This window comes from Athene cunicularia (genome assembly GCF_003259725.1).
Source record: "Athene cunicularia isolate RWA chromosome 14 unlocalized genomic scaffold, athCun1 chr14_part1, whole genome shotgun sequence".
NCBI classification, from domain to species: domain Eukaryota; kingdom Metazoa; phylum Chordata; class Aves; order Strigiformes; family Strigidae; genus Athene; species Athene cunicularia.
Window position 1 is genome coordinate 13,512,082 of NW_020799118.1, and position 15,093 is coordinate 13,527,174.

General features: G+C 45.3%; 1 protein-coding gene across 1 annotated transcript in view; it reads right to left on the reverse strand.

The window, feature by feature from the left end:
• Positions 1–10,421: 10,421 nt before the first annotated feature.
• Positions 10,422–15,093, reverse strand: part of SSTR5 (somatostatin receptor 5) — an 8,127-nt gene continuing 3,455 nt past the window's right edge. Inside the window, exon 2 of the mRNA XM_026859306.1 lies at positions 10,422–12,398. Within this exon, the coding sequence (XP_026715107.1) occupies positions 11,222–12,334 (1,113 nt within the window). The 5' untranslated portion in view covers positions 12,335–12,398 and the 3' untranslated portion in view covers positions 10,422–11,221. The remainder of the gene's footprint in view (positions 12,399–15,093) is intronic.

Here is a 15,093-nt window from a genome sequence, read left to right on the forward strand (position 1 = left end):
GCAATAGCAGGTTTGGAATAAAGCTCCACACTTGGGGTTGACAGTGATCTGGCTGTTCAGCTGTCTGATTTTGGATGCTTCCCCGAGGCTGTGATTGACGGTAGGAAGGGTGGCAAGCACACAAGAACAATTCCTGCCTGTTTTGCTAGGCTGGTCTCAGCCCTGCCTCAAACAGTGGCTTAGAGGGGGGCAACCCCATACACGGGTTGGACAGACCAAGCCAGCATCCATGCACGCACAAGGGCACAGGGCATGGGGCAGACAAGATTTCTGCATTCCCTGCTTTGATCTCGGTATTATCAGCCTGTATTTCAAGTGTCTCACTCTTCCCTTCAGATCAAACTTCTCTTCGTTAATTCCAAATATGATCAAATTCTGTGGAGGAAAGAGAGAAATCCTCTTTGCTCTGCTAATGCAATGCCAGGCTTTAATTCTTTCCCATTCATCTTCATTTATTAAAGTCCTTTTTCTTTCCAAGGAAGAAGATTTCCCTGATTGAATTCATAAATCAAGCCAGGATAAGTAGGTGGTAAAATCCACAAGCAGTTACACACTAATGCCAGTGAAACAGCCCTGTTGTTCCCTCCGAGATGGATTTTCAGGCATCATCTGGCCAACCGCATACTACACTCCCCAGATTCTCTCCCATGGATGTCAAGCTGTCTGTGGTTTCACTGCTGGGTATATACACCAAAAAATGGGGTCTGCAAATTCAGTTCCCACTTGTGAGCATCTAGAACCACGTAACACCACCTTCAACAGCCAAGCTCTCACTCGGGCAATGCAAGTGAGGAAGGATTGCCTTCCCTGACCCAAATCTGGCACCCAAATGCTGCAAACCCCTGGTCTTGACAGAGATCAGAAAAGGCATCAGAGAAAACAGGAGTGACGGGCTGTTTGAGGGATTCCTAGGTGAGACCAGTGCGGATGAGATGTAGGCTAGCACAGCTTGGGGACAGGCAGGAGGCAATGGCAGGAACTGGGAAAAAATGCAACACAGGCACCTATTCTCTCTACAGAGCAGCAAAATCCAGGATCATGAGGCAGAACATGGGAGGGAGAAAGTATTTAGGGCCAGGGAGCAGTGAAGCACTGCGGGAGGAGTGCATGGGTGAAGGCAGGCATGCACCAAGGGGGAAGCTGGAGTAAGGGGGACACGTCCCAAAATAACAACTGAACCGCACCAGAGTCAAATCCTGAAGTCTGCAAATGTCCTCGTGAGGTGGGAATTGTTAAAACACGGGCTCCCACACCACCACCACAACTCTCACAGATCTCTATGGAAGATAGCCCACTCGCTATTGAGTTGTGAGGCAGAGGGGTTTAGTCATTTCTGGTTTGTTACCCAGAATCTCAAGACATGCCTCATCATAAACTATGCACATACAGAATGAGCTGACGGAATGTTGCAAGCTGTGTGGAGACGGAGAAAGGAAGAAAGAGATGAAAAAACTGAAATGCTTACAAGCCCCAGGAGTCCCCAGAACTGCCTGTCTTGCTGCCACCCCCCATCCCATGCTCTCTCATTTACATCTTTATCAAGTAAAGACCGCATGCTTTTCTTTATGCTGTCTAAGGGCACAAATGCAGGAGCACCGCTCTGCTCTGCTGGGCTGCCCTGCTTCTCCCATCACCTGCTACTTAGGGGCTCCTCTAGCACCAAGGAGCACTCTTCTTGGTGTGCAGGCAATAAGCATGCTCAGTACCAGCTGGCTTTTCACTAATATTAGTGAAAAATAGTGCTGTAAATCAGTAGTTACACCAATATTGATCAGAAATATAAAACTACTGTCGTGGCCCAGCCAAGCTGGATTTTCATGGCTGTACTTGCATGATGGCTAATTTAGGCTTTAAATAAGGTGGTACAATGACACCAGACCAGTTTGCACCTCTGTCTTTTCTGTTACACCTCTACACCTCCTTCTGGGTGCAATCATGTTGACTCTGTGAGCTGAGGTCTCATGGGATGGCCCCATCTGTTTTTATCCTACCTGAAACATTTTTGTGACAGACCATGAGTCCTCCCGGTTACAAACCCAAAAGTCTTTGCTAAAATTCCTGTGATTGACTCCCCTTCACTGACCTCCGTGCCAAATTCCCTTTTCTTTAAAGTCTAAGGTAGTTTTCCTGCTGCTCTTGATCTGCATAGACATAACCTGAGGACAGGGCTTAATTCACCATGCACCGACTACACCACCTTTTATCATCCAGCCAAACTAGTGCATGATCAAAAGGGAGAGAAAACAAGAAAATGTTCAGAAATGGGTTAATAAAAACCCAAATGCAAAACAGGTGTGGGGGAGAGAGTGTCTATCCATCAACATTACATTTCATGTAACCAAGAGCTGCAATAGCACTGATTTATCGGTTGCTAAACATGGAGAGTAACACATGAAAAAGCAAAACCTGTGAGCCCATTTGAGCCCAGGTGAGCGTTTCAGTAACAAACCTTTTCTAACTTGTTTGATATGGACTGAAATGGGTTATAGAGGGTGAGCAGGGAGCTGCATCTCCCGCTGCCAACCAGGGACAGGCAGGTGAGGGGGGACCAAGGCCAATTTTTGGGCAGGTGTAGGTGGACCAAGTGGCTGTGGGGCTGAGTGCCCAGTGGGACAGCTCTGTCCTTCAGCTACTGGCAGGTGTGTTCAGTGCAGGCAGACACCTCACATGCCTGCACTTTGCCAGCCAGCAAAGGCAAATCAGCCAGGCTCCTGGGAGCAACCACAGGAGTTGGCAAATACAGCATTAACATCTCTGTGGGACCTCTTCCATCAGGTTTTGGGGATAGAGGATAGATTTCATGATTAATAATATGCCCCTTCTTGTCATCATTCAGAGCATAAATCTTGCTCGCAGTGAAGGGCTGAACAACAGCTGCATATAAATGCCTTTGGGCTGGACAGGGGCATTTAGTCGCTGTGGCTCAGCTTGAAACAGTTAACAGTGGCTAGGGAAAAGAAATACATTGTCTTTTGTTCTGTCATTGTGGGGGAAAAGATAAATTAATAATCTATTTCTGTTCCTAAAAGATGGTTCCCTGCCTTTTTTTGTGTTATTTTAGCAACAGAAATTACATATTTCACATAAATCACACTGCTGCTTTGTAATAATTTCTGTGTTTTCACAGCACGTCAATGTGTGCTTGCAGCCCAGAAAGCCAAATGTACCTTGGGCTGCACCCAGAGCAGTGCGGGCAGCAGGTCGAGGGAGGGGATCCTCCCCCTCTGCTCTGCTCTCGTGAGACCCCCCTGAGGTGCTGGGTCCAGCTCTGGAGGCACCAACATCAGAAGGACATGGGCCTGCTTGAGTGGGTCCAGAGGAGGCCACCAAGATGCTCAGGGGGCTGGAACACCCCCCTGTGAGGACAGGCTGAGAGAGTTGGGGGTTCAGCTGGAGAAGAGAAGGCTCCGGGGAGACCTTAGAGCGGCCTCCCAGGGCTGAAAGGGGCTGCAGGAAAGGGGGGAGGGACTCGTCATCAGGTGTGTCGGGATAGGATGAGAGGTAACAGTCTTAAACTGAGAGAGGGCAGATTCAGATGAGATCTAAGGAAGAAATTCTTCCCTATGAGGGTGCTGAGGCCCTGGCACAGGCTGCCCAGAGAAGCTGTGGCTGCCCCCTCCCTGGAAGGGTTCAAGGCCAGGCTGGACGGGGCTTTGGGCAGCCTGGGCTAGTGGAAGGTAGGGGGTTGAAACTAGATGGTCTTTAAGGTCCCTTCTCAACTCAAACTATCCCATGATGCTATGATTCTATGATGTATATTCCAGTCATTAGCAACCAGCAGAGAATAAAATCAGTTGGTCCTATTTAGATTAGGCATGGTTGGTTATAAAGCTCTGGCAGAATCCTTCCCTAGCTGTGGTTTGAAATCAGTCATCAGTACAACCTGGCTGATGCAGGTTGATAACTCACCCACTGAAGGTTTCTGGTACTATGGCCCTGTTGCTGAGAGTTCTCTTGCTCCAACAGACAGGATGGCAGCAAATGTCCAAACAGCTGCTGAAGAATAAAACCTGCACTGATGTTGGATGCAAAACCTCTTACAAAAGCCAAAAGTGTCTGGCTGTACTGGCGATTTGCATGGAGGAGGAAAAGAAGGATCCAGTTTTTGTTTTGATTTTAATTCAGACAAGTGTAAGGGGTTTGAGGCAGTCTGAATGAAATGCCTCAACACGTGAAGCTCAGCAGCACCCTGCTCACGTAGGTCTGCTCAGAGGACAGGAAATATGTCCATGGCTCAGAGATAGGGAGGGAAATTGCAGGTGAGGCTGAGTGCGATTGAACAGAGACTACAACAGATAAGAGGGAGCATATATCAAGGGCAAGTCTGACTGCAGAAGGACTAAGACAGGCTCCGGCAGCCTGGGTTTCATTCCCGTTTCAGCATTCAGGATGTCAAAGACCCTACTTCATGCTGCATGATGAAATGTTCCTTCATGTGCTTCAGAGATGTGATTTCCCAAGGCTTTACTCCAATTTCATTCCTCCTCTTCTGTCAGTGTGTACAAATTACCTGCATTTTCTCCATGAAGTGAGGATATTATTTCTACCCTATATTGTACACACATACAAAACCCCTAAGCACTGGCAAAAGTTATCTGGCTCATAAACCATTTGCCTAATCGCTGTGGTGGCTGCAGAGTGCTGCACATGGCTGGTACCTGTCACACTGAGTACTTACCCAGGTTTCGTGGGGGTATTGCTTGGCATGCCTTAGCATCATCATCCTGACCGTGTCGCTGATGGATGGTGTGTTAACGTGGTGGATGATCCATCAAGGCCTGGTTTGTGTGATCTATTCAATCCTTTACCCCATGAGAGACACACTGAAATGCAATTTTCTTTCAAAGTTGTCCCTCTTGGGGTGGGTAATGACAAGCAGGCTTGCAGTGCCCAGAGCAAGCTGCAAATTTTCTGGAGATGCATTGTCCGTGAGAGCCACCTGACTGTCAGTCCAACACAGCTTTTACCAGAAAAACCCCCACCCAAAAAGGGAAAGGAGACTTATGTCAGACAGACACAAAAACAATGCAGCAGAACTCACCCTTTTTATAAAAAGCAACTACTCCTGCAAGACTTTGACAAAACTCATGTAAATTCCACGGTGCTGGCACCAAACACACACTTTGTGATGGGACTTTCAAATCTCTCCCCCATGGAGGACAGGTGTGAGACAGGAGGCACCGAGTTACTTTTACAGGCTGAAAACTTTGGGAATCACCACACATCAAAGTTCTAAGGTTGTAACTAGGAGGAGAACCAAGATCTGTAGAGTCCTAAGTTGACACCATAAACACAAGCCCATCTTTTCCTCACAGAAAATGCATGACAGGACAGTTATCCCTTCCTCATTAGCTCCCCTGTTTTTATGGGAATATATTGCATTGAATTAAATGTGTTTGCAAACCAAGAATTCCTTCTGAAATGCACATTTATGCATTCACTTGAGCGTGACTGTTACTGTCTGCTTAGTAAATAAAATTAGTTTTGATTCTTTTTAAATTAGAAAACAAATCAGTCATTAGCCTAATGGAAAGCTTTTACCAATCTCATGGGTACACACTGCAAACATTTCTAAAACGTTTTCTCCCTTTTTTTTTTTATGGCAAATTAATAGAAGCCGAGTCCTGCTCCCCCGCTGTACATCAAGAGAGGAATTAGAAGGAAATTCATACACTCTTGAGTTTTTCCATATTCTGGTGCCATTCTTTCTTTTAAGGAGTTAATTTTCAGCACTTTATCAAAAGTAGTTTCCTTTGAAATCAAGGGAGGGAGGATCTCTGGCTTGATCAGCATAAAGATCGTGATTTGCAGTGTCCTTTGTGACTTTCTGATGGTCACTTATGGACCGAACATCAAATGAACCATTGAAAAAAATGGGTGATCAACAAGGACTAAGCAAGGATACATCATGGACTGCAAATTTCACTGAATTTTTCACTGAAATCAGCACTGATTTGCTCCACTTCCATTCAATCATCTTGATGTAGGAGTAAGCTCCAGGGCTGGCTTGGACATGCCAGAGGAGCAGCCCTGATGTCCCAGGGGGCTGAAGCCTCTGTGCCCCCGAGGGGACAGTGCTGCCACCCGGGGAATGAGCCGAGAGAACAGCCCAGCGAGGGGAGAGACCTAAGAGCTACCATCATAAGCAACAGCCAAATTACTTGGGGAAAAAAAAAAAAAAAAGACTTTTTAGGACCCAGAAAATATCCAACCAAAATTTTGGTTTTGTTTCATTTGATGCATAAATTGTATACTTGGTCCAGAATGTTTATTAATAGAGGAAAGTGAAGAGAATCTCTGTAGCATAAACCTGAAGAACACGGTGGATGATTAATGCATGGTAACTCCACACAATACACACTGACCTGATTCTGAGTCGGAGAAATGAATAGAGAAATTTCACTGGGTACACAAAGAGCTTATAGTTTACACTAAAACTCTTCCTTTGTGGTGAAAGACGATGCTTTTGTTAGCACAATATTAATGTTTATAAAGCGTCTTGGCATGAAACACTGTTGGCTTTTCTTTCCAGCATGTTATAAAATCATCATGGAAAGAAAAACAGAGTATCCCTAATGCACCAGATTATCGTTACACTGGTGTCTCCTGATACTGCACCAGATTAACGTGACAGAGCAATAAAACTCTGGATCTTCATTTATCACACCTCTTTAGCTCTCTCCCATGCTCAGAGAGGTTTGAAATGAATATTAGATTTTTCCCTGAAGAGAAAACAAGAAGTTACCCAGAAATCATCGATATTTCAACTCTGACAATTTTTACTCATGTGCTGGCCTTGTTGAGCATATTCAGTTCTTCTGTGTTCTTACCTAATCCACTGAGGAGGTTTTTTATTTTCTTTGGTTTGGGAGTTTATTCTTCCATCGCCTTCTCATTATATTGCTTAATCTCTAGGTGTATGACTTATTCTAGCAATGCCATTTTACTTTTGCGTTAAAGTAACACTCCTGCAATCCCTGGGGTCTGATACACCCCAGCCTGAAAGATGTATAAAAGGGGTGTGGGATCCTGGGAGGAAACGTCTGGAGGGACATTATGGATTTGCTATCAACCCTCTGTCCTCAGACCACCACCCTGAGTCTGCCAGTGGATTTGTCTGACTTCAAATTCCCCCATCTCTATTCTGAGCAGCCTTCTTGCCAACCAGTACCCAGCTCACAACTTCTCTCTGCCGTACACTGGTCTCTGCCCCAGCTATAAGCTTATTTTAAAATATAAAAGGCTAAGAATGAGACTGCTGCTCCTCGCACATTTTAATTCTGTTGGTGCTGCTGCCAGTCCCAGGCACATAAAAGGTTTCTGTTGGACTGCTGGTTTAGAGGCTCTTGGGTGCACTTGCTTCAGGTTTATCAGTAATACTTCATAATCCCCAAGTGAAATGATTTCTCTTAAAAATGAAGACTGGGAAACCCAAGCAGCCTTTCTCTCAGGCAGCCTTAGGAAAATACTAGTGAGGACTGGCAGTGATTACACCCTTCCCCTCCAGTCCCTGATGCACTGTCTCTCCCCAGGACTGCCAGATCTGAATTTTATGGAGCTTCAAAAACATTGGTAAGAGACAGAAAATTATAAGGTGTTGTTTTGGTTTTTTTTTTCAGTGCTGACTTTCAGCCCTGAATGCTGTAGTGGTCAGTACCATTCTTCCCAGTTTTACAGATAGAAGAACTAATGTACAAGGGGTGAAGTGACTTAGGCAGGTCTCACAGCCTCAGGGGCAAATTCCTAAATCTCTCCCTGGCATTTCAGCTATTTTATGCTCATAACTGTGTCTCGCTACTTCCACAGCCAATACAGCATATAGCTGGTGAGAGCAACCAGCACTACTCAGCTTTGCTGCTGGTGTGAATGACCCTCTGGTTTCTTCATTCTGATAATTTTCCACGTACTCAAGAGATCAGCTGCTCCAGAGGATCAGGCTGGTGATGGACGATGCCATAGACGTACTCAGCCACACATTTTGACTTGAATTATGTGTCCCCGTGCTTCTGCAGAGCAAGCTACCAACACTGCATACATGGGCCACCCTCCCTCTGTGAGAGCATTAATTATTACTGCTGCTTGCAAAATGATCTGTGAGCTAAAATGGGTTTTTCTAATTCTGTCACTGGAGAAGAACTTCTGGCTAATCAACTGGAGGCAGATGGAGTTGGCAGAGATGACATAAAGGCCTGCACTAATTACTCCACATGTCTCAAGAACTGATAAGAGAGTTGATTTATGCCTGGAACAGCCTGATAGTTCCGGAAATAATAGATATTGCATGACTTAATTAATCATTGTAAACCTGGTTGTGCTGTGATTTTGAATTAACTGTCGTGATAGAGTGCAGGTGTATGGAAGGTGGGCTACAGCCTGCTGCTGTGAGAAGCCTAAATGTACCTACTAATGGCCCAAAGGAAGGACCAGGCTCTGGATACATCCTGCAATTGTCTCTCATTGTATCTGCTGAGTTCTTGTGCTCTTGTGCCTGGGGAAGGTGAGCGTGGCCAGGTATAATGGCACGAAGAAGGAAAATGGTGCATATATACACAGCAACAGTGGGTAGGATCCAGAACTTGTTTAGGAATCTGTCTATCCTATGAGTTCATGTAAATAGTTACATGAGGAGTAAGTAGTTTTAAGGCCTGAGTGGTTCTGGCTCAGGCCATAGCCCTGCCCGGTGTGTTTGGCCCTCAGGACTGGGGGCCATGAAGGCAGGTCTGTTCTCCAGCTGCGTGGATGAGAGGGGACACCCGTGGGTGGGAGCGAAGGCTCTGTCCACACTGAGCTACACGTCCTGCTGGCTGGAGTCAGCCTACGGGACAAAACATCATTTTGCTCTGGCTGTTGTCCTACTTTCTCCATTCTTCATACACAGACCGCTGCAGCTCTATGGCCCACCATGGGACCTCCCTGGAGGACCCCCTACCTCTCACGGCAGGCTGATTTTCTGGACATAACACAATGTTGCTGTTTGTATTTGCAGATGCACAATGTTTCCCTGGAACAGCCTGAGAGTATGGACAGGTTTTATTCTGTTTTCACCTTCCCAGGAGCTTGTTTTCATTCCCCTACTGTGGTTGTTGAAGTGAAGATCCATGTACGGCCTCACTGGAACCCACCCACAGTGGGCCAGAAGATATATCACTGAACAGGAACACACTTTCCCCAACCAAACATCAATTAGAAATATCTTAGGTATGACTATAAATCCAAAAAGGAACTTGCCTGCTAGAGATGATGGAAAGACAGGTAGATCCAGGGTCAGTTTTAGCCTATTAAGAAGCCCAGTGACTAGGTCTCTGGGCAGGGATTTAACTTCTTCTGCAGAGTATTTTAAGAAGTTTTTGTGTACCACGGTGCAACATGTTTTAACAGATTAGACTTGCGTAGATTTTGAACTGTGCATGGACATGGTTTGGACTGGAACTACAAGCTCTTGAGAAGGACAGATAAGAGAAGCAACAGGTCTCTGCTTCCAGGCAGTGCCGAAGCCCTCAGTCAACAGGACTCATGGAAACAAGCTGCCATGGTCTAGCTGATAATGGCAATTTGGCTTTGAGACAACATCTTCAGACTCCTCTGCTGAACTTGTTGAGCCTTTGTGAAGCTACAAGGAGGAGAGGACTGCAACCTGGATCTCACTGTGGGAGGCCGACAACCCCAAAGTCTTCAGTAACTTCGTCACGGGGCCTCTCACTTTAATCACTCTTGTCCACCCTTCTCCCGGTTGCACTCAAGGGAAGATCCATCTCAGCATCGTGGTCTGTTTGGAGTTATTTGAATAACCTGCCCTGCTTGTACAAATACCAGCCTGATATTTACTGCTGGTGCCGGGGCTCAGCCACGTCCCTTAGAGATGCTGTAGAAGGTCACCAAAGGTTGGAAGGGCAGATGAGATGCCTTCTCCTTTTGTATCCCCTGCCCAGCTTGCTATTATCTACAAATACATTTCCTTACAGAAGAATTGTTTGACCTGTGTGGGTGACAGTGGTGGTAGAAAGCAATTTCGACAGAGAACAGATAGTTTCTGCCTGGATTAAAAGAAATATCTAATTTGCTTTCTTCCTTTTTTTTTTTTTTTTTTTTTTTTTTTTTTTTTTTTAGTAGCTTGGATCAGATACAAGGCAGGAACTGGGTCTGGGTGTTGCTCCTTGCTCTCCTCACCCTGCTATATGGTCTCACATTAATCATTTGACCTTTATGTATCTACTGAGCTCCCAAGCACCATGAGGCACAGGGACTTTCCTTTTGGTGCCTGAGCAGGACAAAGCCCTGTAGGTCCCTGTACTTGTCCCTACATACCCAACTGTATTGCACCTACGATGATTTAAGCATCAAAGACTCGGGTGTATCTTGCACAGTGCCTGACAGTGCTTAGCGAAGCCATTAAATGGATAGTCAGAAGGGGATTAAACTTGGTTTAATTTCTGAAAATACAGTCCATACTTACATTCAGAACCAATAAATATACACAACAGCTTTCCAGAACTTCACAATCATTGTCACTTACATAATAATAAAGTGGTTACATTACATTTTATATGCAGTTTGGTTTAGAATGTGAAAGTATCATGAATACATTGAACCCTTTCAACAATGTTTTCCTAGGCTTGTTTTTATTCTTTCTTACTGTGTTTGAAAGATTCCCAAATACTATAAATCTCTCCTATGGGTTGACAGTAAAACAATGTAAATGGACTACACAGCACTCTATAACCATGGCTCATACAAAATTTTAAGATCAGTGCTGTGGCCTTTTTTGTATGAAATTTCCTCTTAAGAAATAGCGTTTTTCTTTTAAGAGATCCCCTTGAAGACTTCCAAAGATACTATCTGAGCTGTTTTCTGCTTTGAGTGGATCCCAACAGTGCAAAGCAGCCATAAACTCAGCTTAACAAGGTAGTTAAAGCAGGTTTAGTGTTGTCTTGCATCACTAGAGCAGTACAAAGCCAGCAGTGTGTACCAGTAAATCAGTTCTCTAGAGTACAGAAAGTGGTACACATCTGACTGACTTAGCTAAAACACTGTAAGAGCTTCACACAGCCCAGTATAGCCCATAACACTTTTAGCTGGGGAAGGGAGGGGAGTGAAGAGAAGTCTATGTACATTTATTTGAGCTTGTGAGTCTCCAGATTTTAGCTTTGCTGTGAATTCATCTCTCCTTTAAGTCCCCAAGTTCTCCAGGTCTACAAGTGCTTTGCAGTACCAAGCCATGCCCTTAGACCTTGCTAGTCTGCATATGTCCATTGAATTCAATATTTCTCTGGGTTAACATTGATTCCTGCAAGCGGCTGCTGTTCTCTTGCCTGTGTTCAATGGGGTCACCATCCTCTACACCATTGCCCTTTTGGAGACAAAGGACTTTCTGAAAACTCTGCTTGAAGTTGTCAGAAAGAAATCCATAAAGAATGGGGTTGGCACAGCTGTTTGCATAGGACAGGACCACCACAAAGAAGTACACCCCTACCAACACAGGATCTTCTGGCAGTATAAATATCAAATTGACAATGTTCATCATGTAAAATGGGAGCCAGCAAAACACAAAGACCACCACAATGATCACCACCATCCTGGTCACCTTCCTCTCTGATCTCCTGCGCCTCGTAGACCCAACTCGGATCCCTGAAGATTTGACTTTAATCACGATCAGCAAGTAGCAGAGACAGATCACCAACAAAGGACCAAAAAAGCCAAGGACTGATGTGTAAATGATGAATGCTGCTGACCAAATGTTGACGGGCTCTGGCCAGTTCATGTTGCAGGTGTGAAAGTCTTCCTGCACATCGGAAAAGATGATGACTGGAAGCACCACCAAGAACGAGAATGTCCAGACAGTCACACTGATGAGCTTGGCCACCCTGGGACGTCTCCACTTGGTTGATTTAATGGGATGAACTACTGCCAGGTAGCGGTCCATACTCATCACAGTCAAACAAAAAATACTAGTGAATTGGTTAATACCATCTACAGTCATAACCAGCCTGCACAAAAAGGAGCCAAAAGGCCAATAGGAGATGGCATTCTGGGTGGCCAGGAAGGGCAGGCCCAGCATGAAGAGCACGTCGGCAACGGCTAAATTCAAGATGTATATGTTGGTGACAGTTTTCATCTTGGCATAGCGCAAAACCACGTAAATGACCAAGGTGTTACCGCTGAGTCCGACTGCACATACAAGGAGGTAACAGATGGGAATCAGGACTTTGTGGATGTATTTGAACGAGGGCTGCTCTGAGAGTGTCCCATTCTCTGTCACATTTGTCAGCAGTGAGGAATTCACATCGCTGGAACTAGCTTCTGTACTAAATGTGTTGGAAAAGTATAAAGGATCCATAACTTCTACTCCTCAGTTTTTCTTTTAAGGCTAAGAGAGATTAAACTTCATGGGCATTTTGTTCCTAGGGAGGAAAAAAAAAAAAAAAAAAAAAAAAAAAAAAAAAAAAAAAAAATATAATTTCATTTTCTATCTATAGTCAGAATCTGTGTTTGAATTATGCAGTTAGTACCTGTGATGAGATCAATGCCTGAACAAAGGAACTGCACAATGAGAGAGCCCAAGGGCTCATCCCAGTAGATGGTGGTATCTAATTTTCACAGGCTCCATGCGGTGGGGCCAGAGCTGGCTGTAACCATGCAGACAGGAGCCTGCATGGCAGGAACACAGCATGCATCCTGCCACGAAACGCAAGTGAGAGGAGAGAGGGTGATGGCCATCACACTTCACAGACAGAGCAGCAGCTTTCTTGCAGCGAAGGCGTCTGAACGCCCCGGCATGTGGGCTGTTTGGGTCCAAAGCCTGCTGGTAACAAGGCCAGTTCTTCCTCTGCTGATGAGAAATGTTAATTCTTACATGCCTCCTGTGCCTCTTGGCAAGCAAACTTTACCATCAGACCATCTCGCTCTCCGTAACCTGTTGTACGTATATTTTCCTCTTTTGTGGAATCAAGGAGCAGGGGGGATAATACCCTCTACTTCTCAACTTGCAAAAAACCTACACAAATCCACAACCCACCTTTCCACCTAGCTTTCAGTCTAAAAACTGATAGAGAAAAGATAATTTTGACAGATTCTGACGGAACAGCTCATAGAAATCAGACTGAAAGCACAGCCCTGGCATTAGCGCCGAAAGCTTCAAAGTCAAATTTGGTGCAATTCTGCTGTTGCTTAGCAGAGGGAGCCTGGAGGGGCTCAAGGACTGACTCAGCCCCGCCTGACTTCCCTGCAAGCTCTGGGTGCTTTCAGAATCCAGAACCAAAGATAGTTCCTGGCTCTTCCTATCTGAAGCTCTGCTACGATGTTTCACAGGTCTCCCTGTTTACACAGAAACAGTCTCAGTTTGATATATTCAAATGCCACTTGCTGCCTGGCAGAACCAATTGAGAACCCCCAGGGAACATCGGCAGCTGTGTAGGTGTGGAAACAAACCCCTCCATCACAACTGACAAAACCCTAGCAAGAAAAATCAATGAACTCCCAAGATTGAAAAGGCCATGTCTGGAAAAGTGTTCTCACCGGATCAGGCCACACACACGCAGATGTGAAGACTGCAATGGAAAGCTGTTTCTTTTCCATCTCCCAAGACTATTCTGTTAGTGTTTCCAAATCCTTCTCTTCTCACCCTGAAGTGTGCTTTTTGTCTACGAAACACCTTACTTCTGCACGAAATCCAAACTGCAGTGGGCAGCTTCATGACACAGACAGCCAAACAGATTTGGCATAGAATATGCTTTATTAGACAATCTGAAAAGGATTGAAAATTTCCAACACTCTGTTTCTGTGGTGTGCTTGATTCACATGAATATTTTTTCATTCTTTGTCTAAACATGGTCTAAGTAGGTGTTTATAAAGCTGCCCACTATAAAAAAAAGTTAAAGCATATGCTTATAAAAAAGTGGAGATTCAAAACACCCATCTGGCCCAAGGCCTCTCCCAAGTCTGGCCAGCAGACAGCGGTGAAGGTGCTCAAGCAGGACGTGCCCAGCAACTTTTGTTCCTGTCATCTGATGGCTGGGTTGCCATAATAATCTGGGGCCATGAATCTGGATTCCAAACCACCCAGCCCACAGTGCACCAGTCCTTTCAAACGCAAGCAAAAGCCTGCATCACATAAGCATGCAAGAGACTTTTGTCTCCAAGAGGAATGCAAACCCCTCCATGGGCTGGTTACTGTGCTTTCTCTTTGGGTGAGAAAAACTGCAGTGGGTGAGAGTAGAAGTCCCTCCAGCTACCAGTAGTAATCATAAATATGCTGTTCTGATTTGGAAATGTGCAGATGGGAAGTAGGTGTCTCACATGTACCTCCGTGGCTGGGAGGAGATGTACCAGAGAAATCAGAAATCCAGGGTGGTTGGGATGGGAAAGCTGAGAGAGCTGCCAAAGCTCAAACAAATGTTGGCTGAGGCTGGGGATGAGAAAGGGGCAGAGAGGATCTGTAGGTTCTGAATATGCTATCGGGGGGTTGGAGTTTAGGTATTGCAGCTACGGGCTCCCTGCAAGAGTCACTGCAGGTCAGCTGAAACCATGCCCCTCATGAATTAATCAGGACTGGATTAGGGCTTATATAAGAAAAGGCAAACTCCAGTTCCGGCCAAAGAATGGACTTTTTCATTCTGTTCTGAAACTAATTTTGAAGTTATATTAAACCTCAGGTTACTTGAATGGCAGTTCTGGGAGAAGCCAAAGCAGCACCACACTCCTCTTGACCTGTGAGGGTTTTGATCTTTGAAAAATGGCATTTTCTTGCAACCCAGATGCTGTGTGACCCAGCTGGTTAGCCAGTATCTCTGAAGGGAAGAACATAAAGGAAACAGGTGGTGGGATGAGGCAGTTGTATTTAGAAATACATATTCATGGAACCGCATCTTTGGACCAAGTATGGTGCTGACATTGGGAAGGCACCTCTCCCCAGACTAACTCAGCAACATCCAATCTGGGCCAAAAAGCAAAAGTTTTGTTCTGGGACTGCTAAAATAGGAGGACAGTAAAAAGAACCAGCACTGCCACTCAGCAGGGGAAGGTCAGGAAATGCAGTCATGTGTGGCTCTCATCTTAGTGTTATAAAAAAATGAGGATGGACATTTCCCCCCCCCCCCC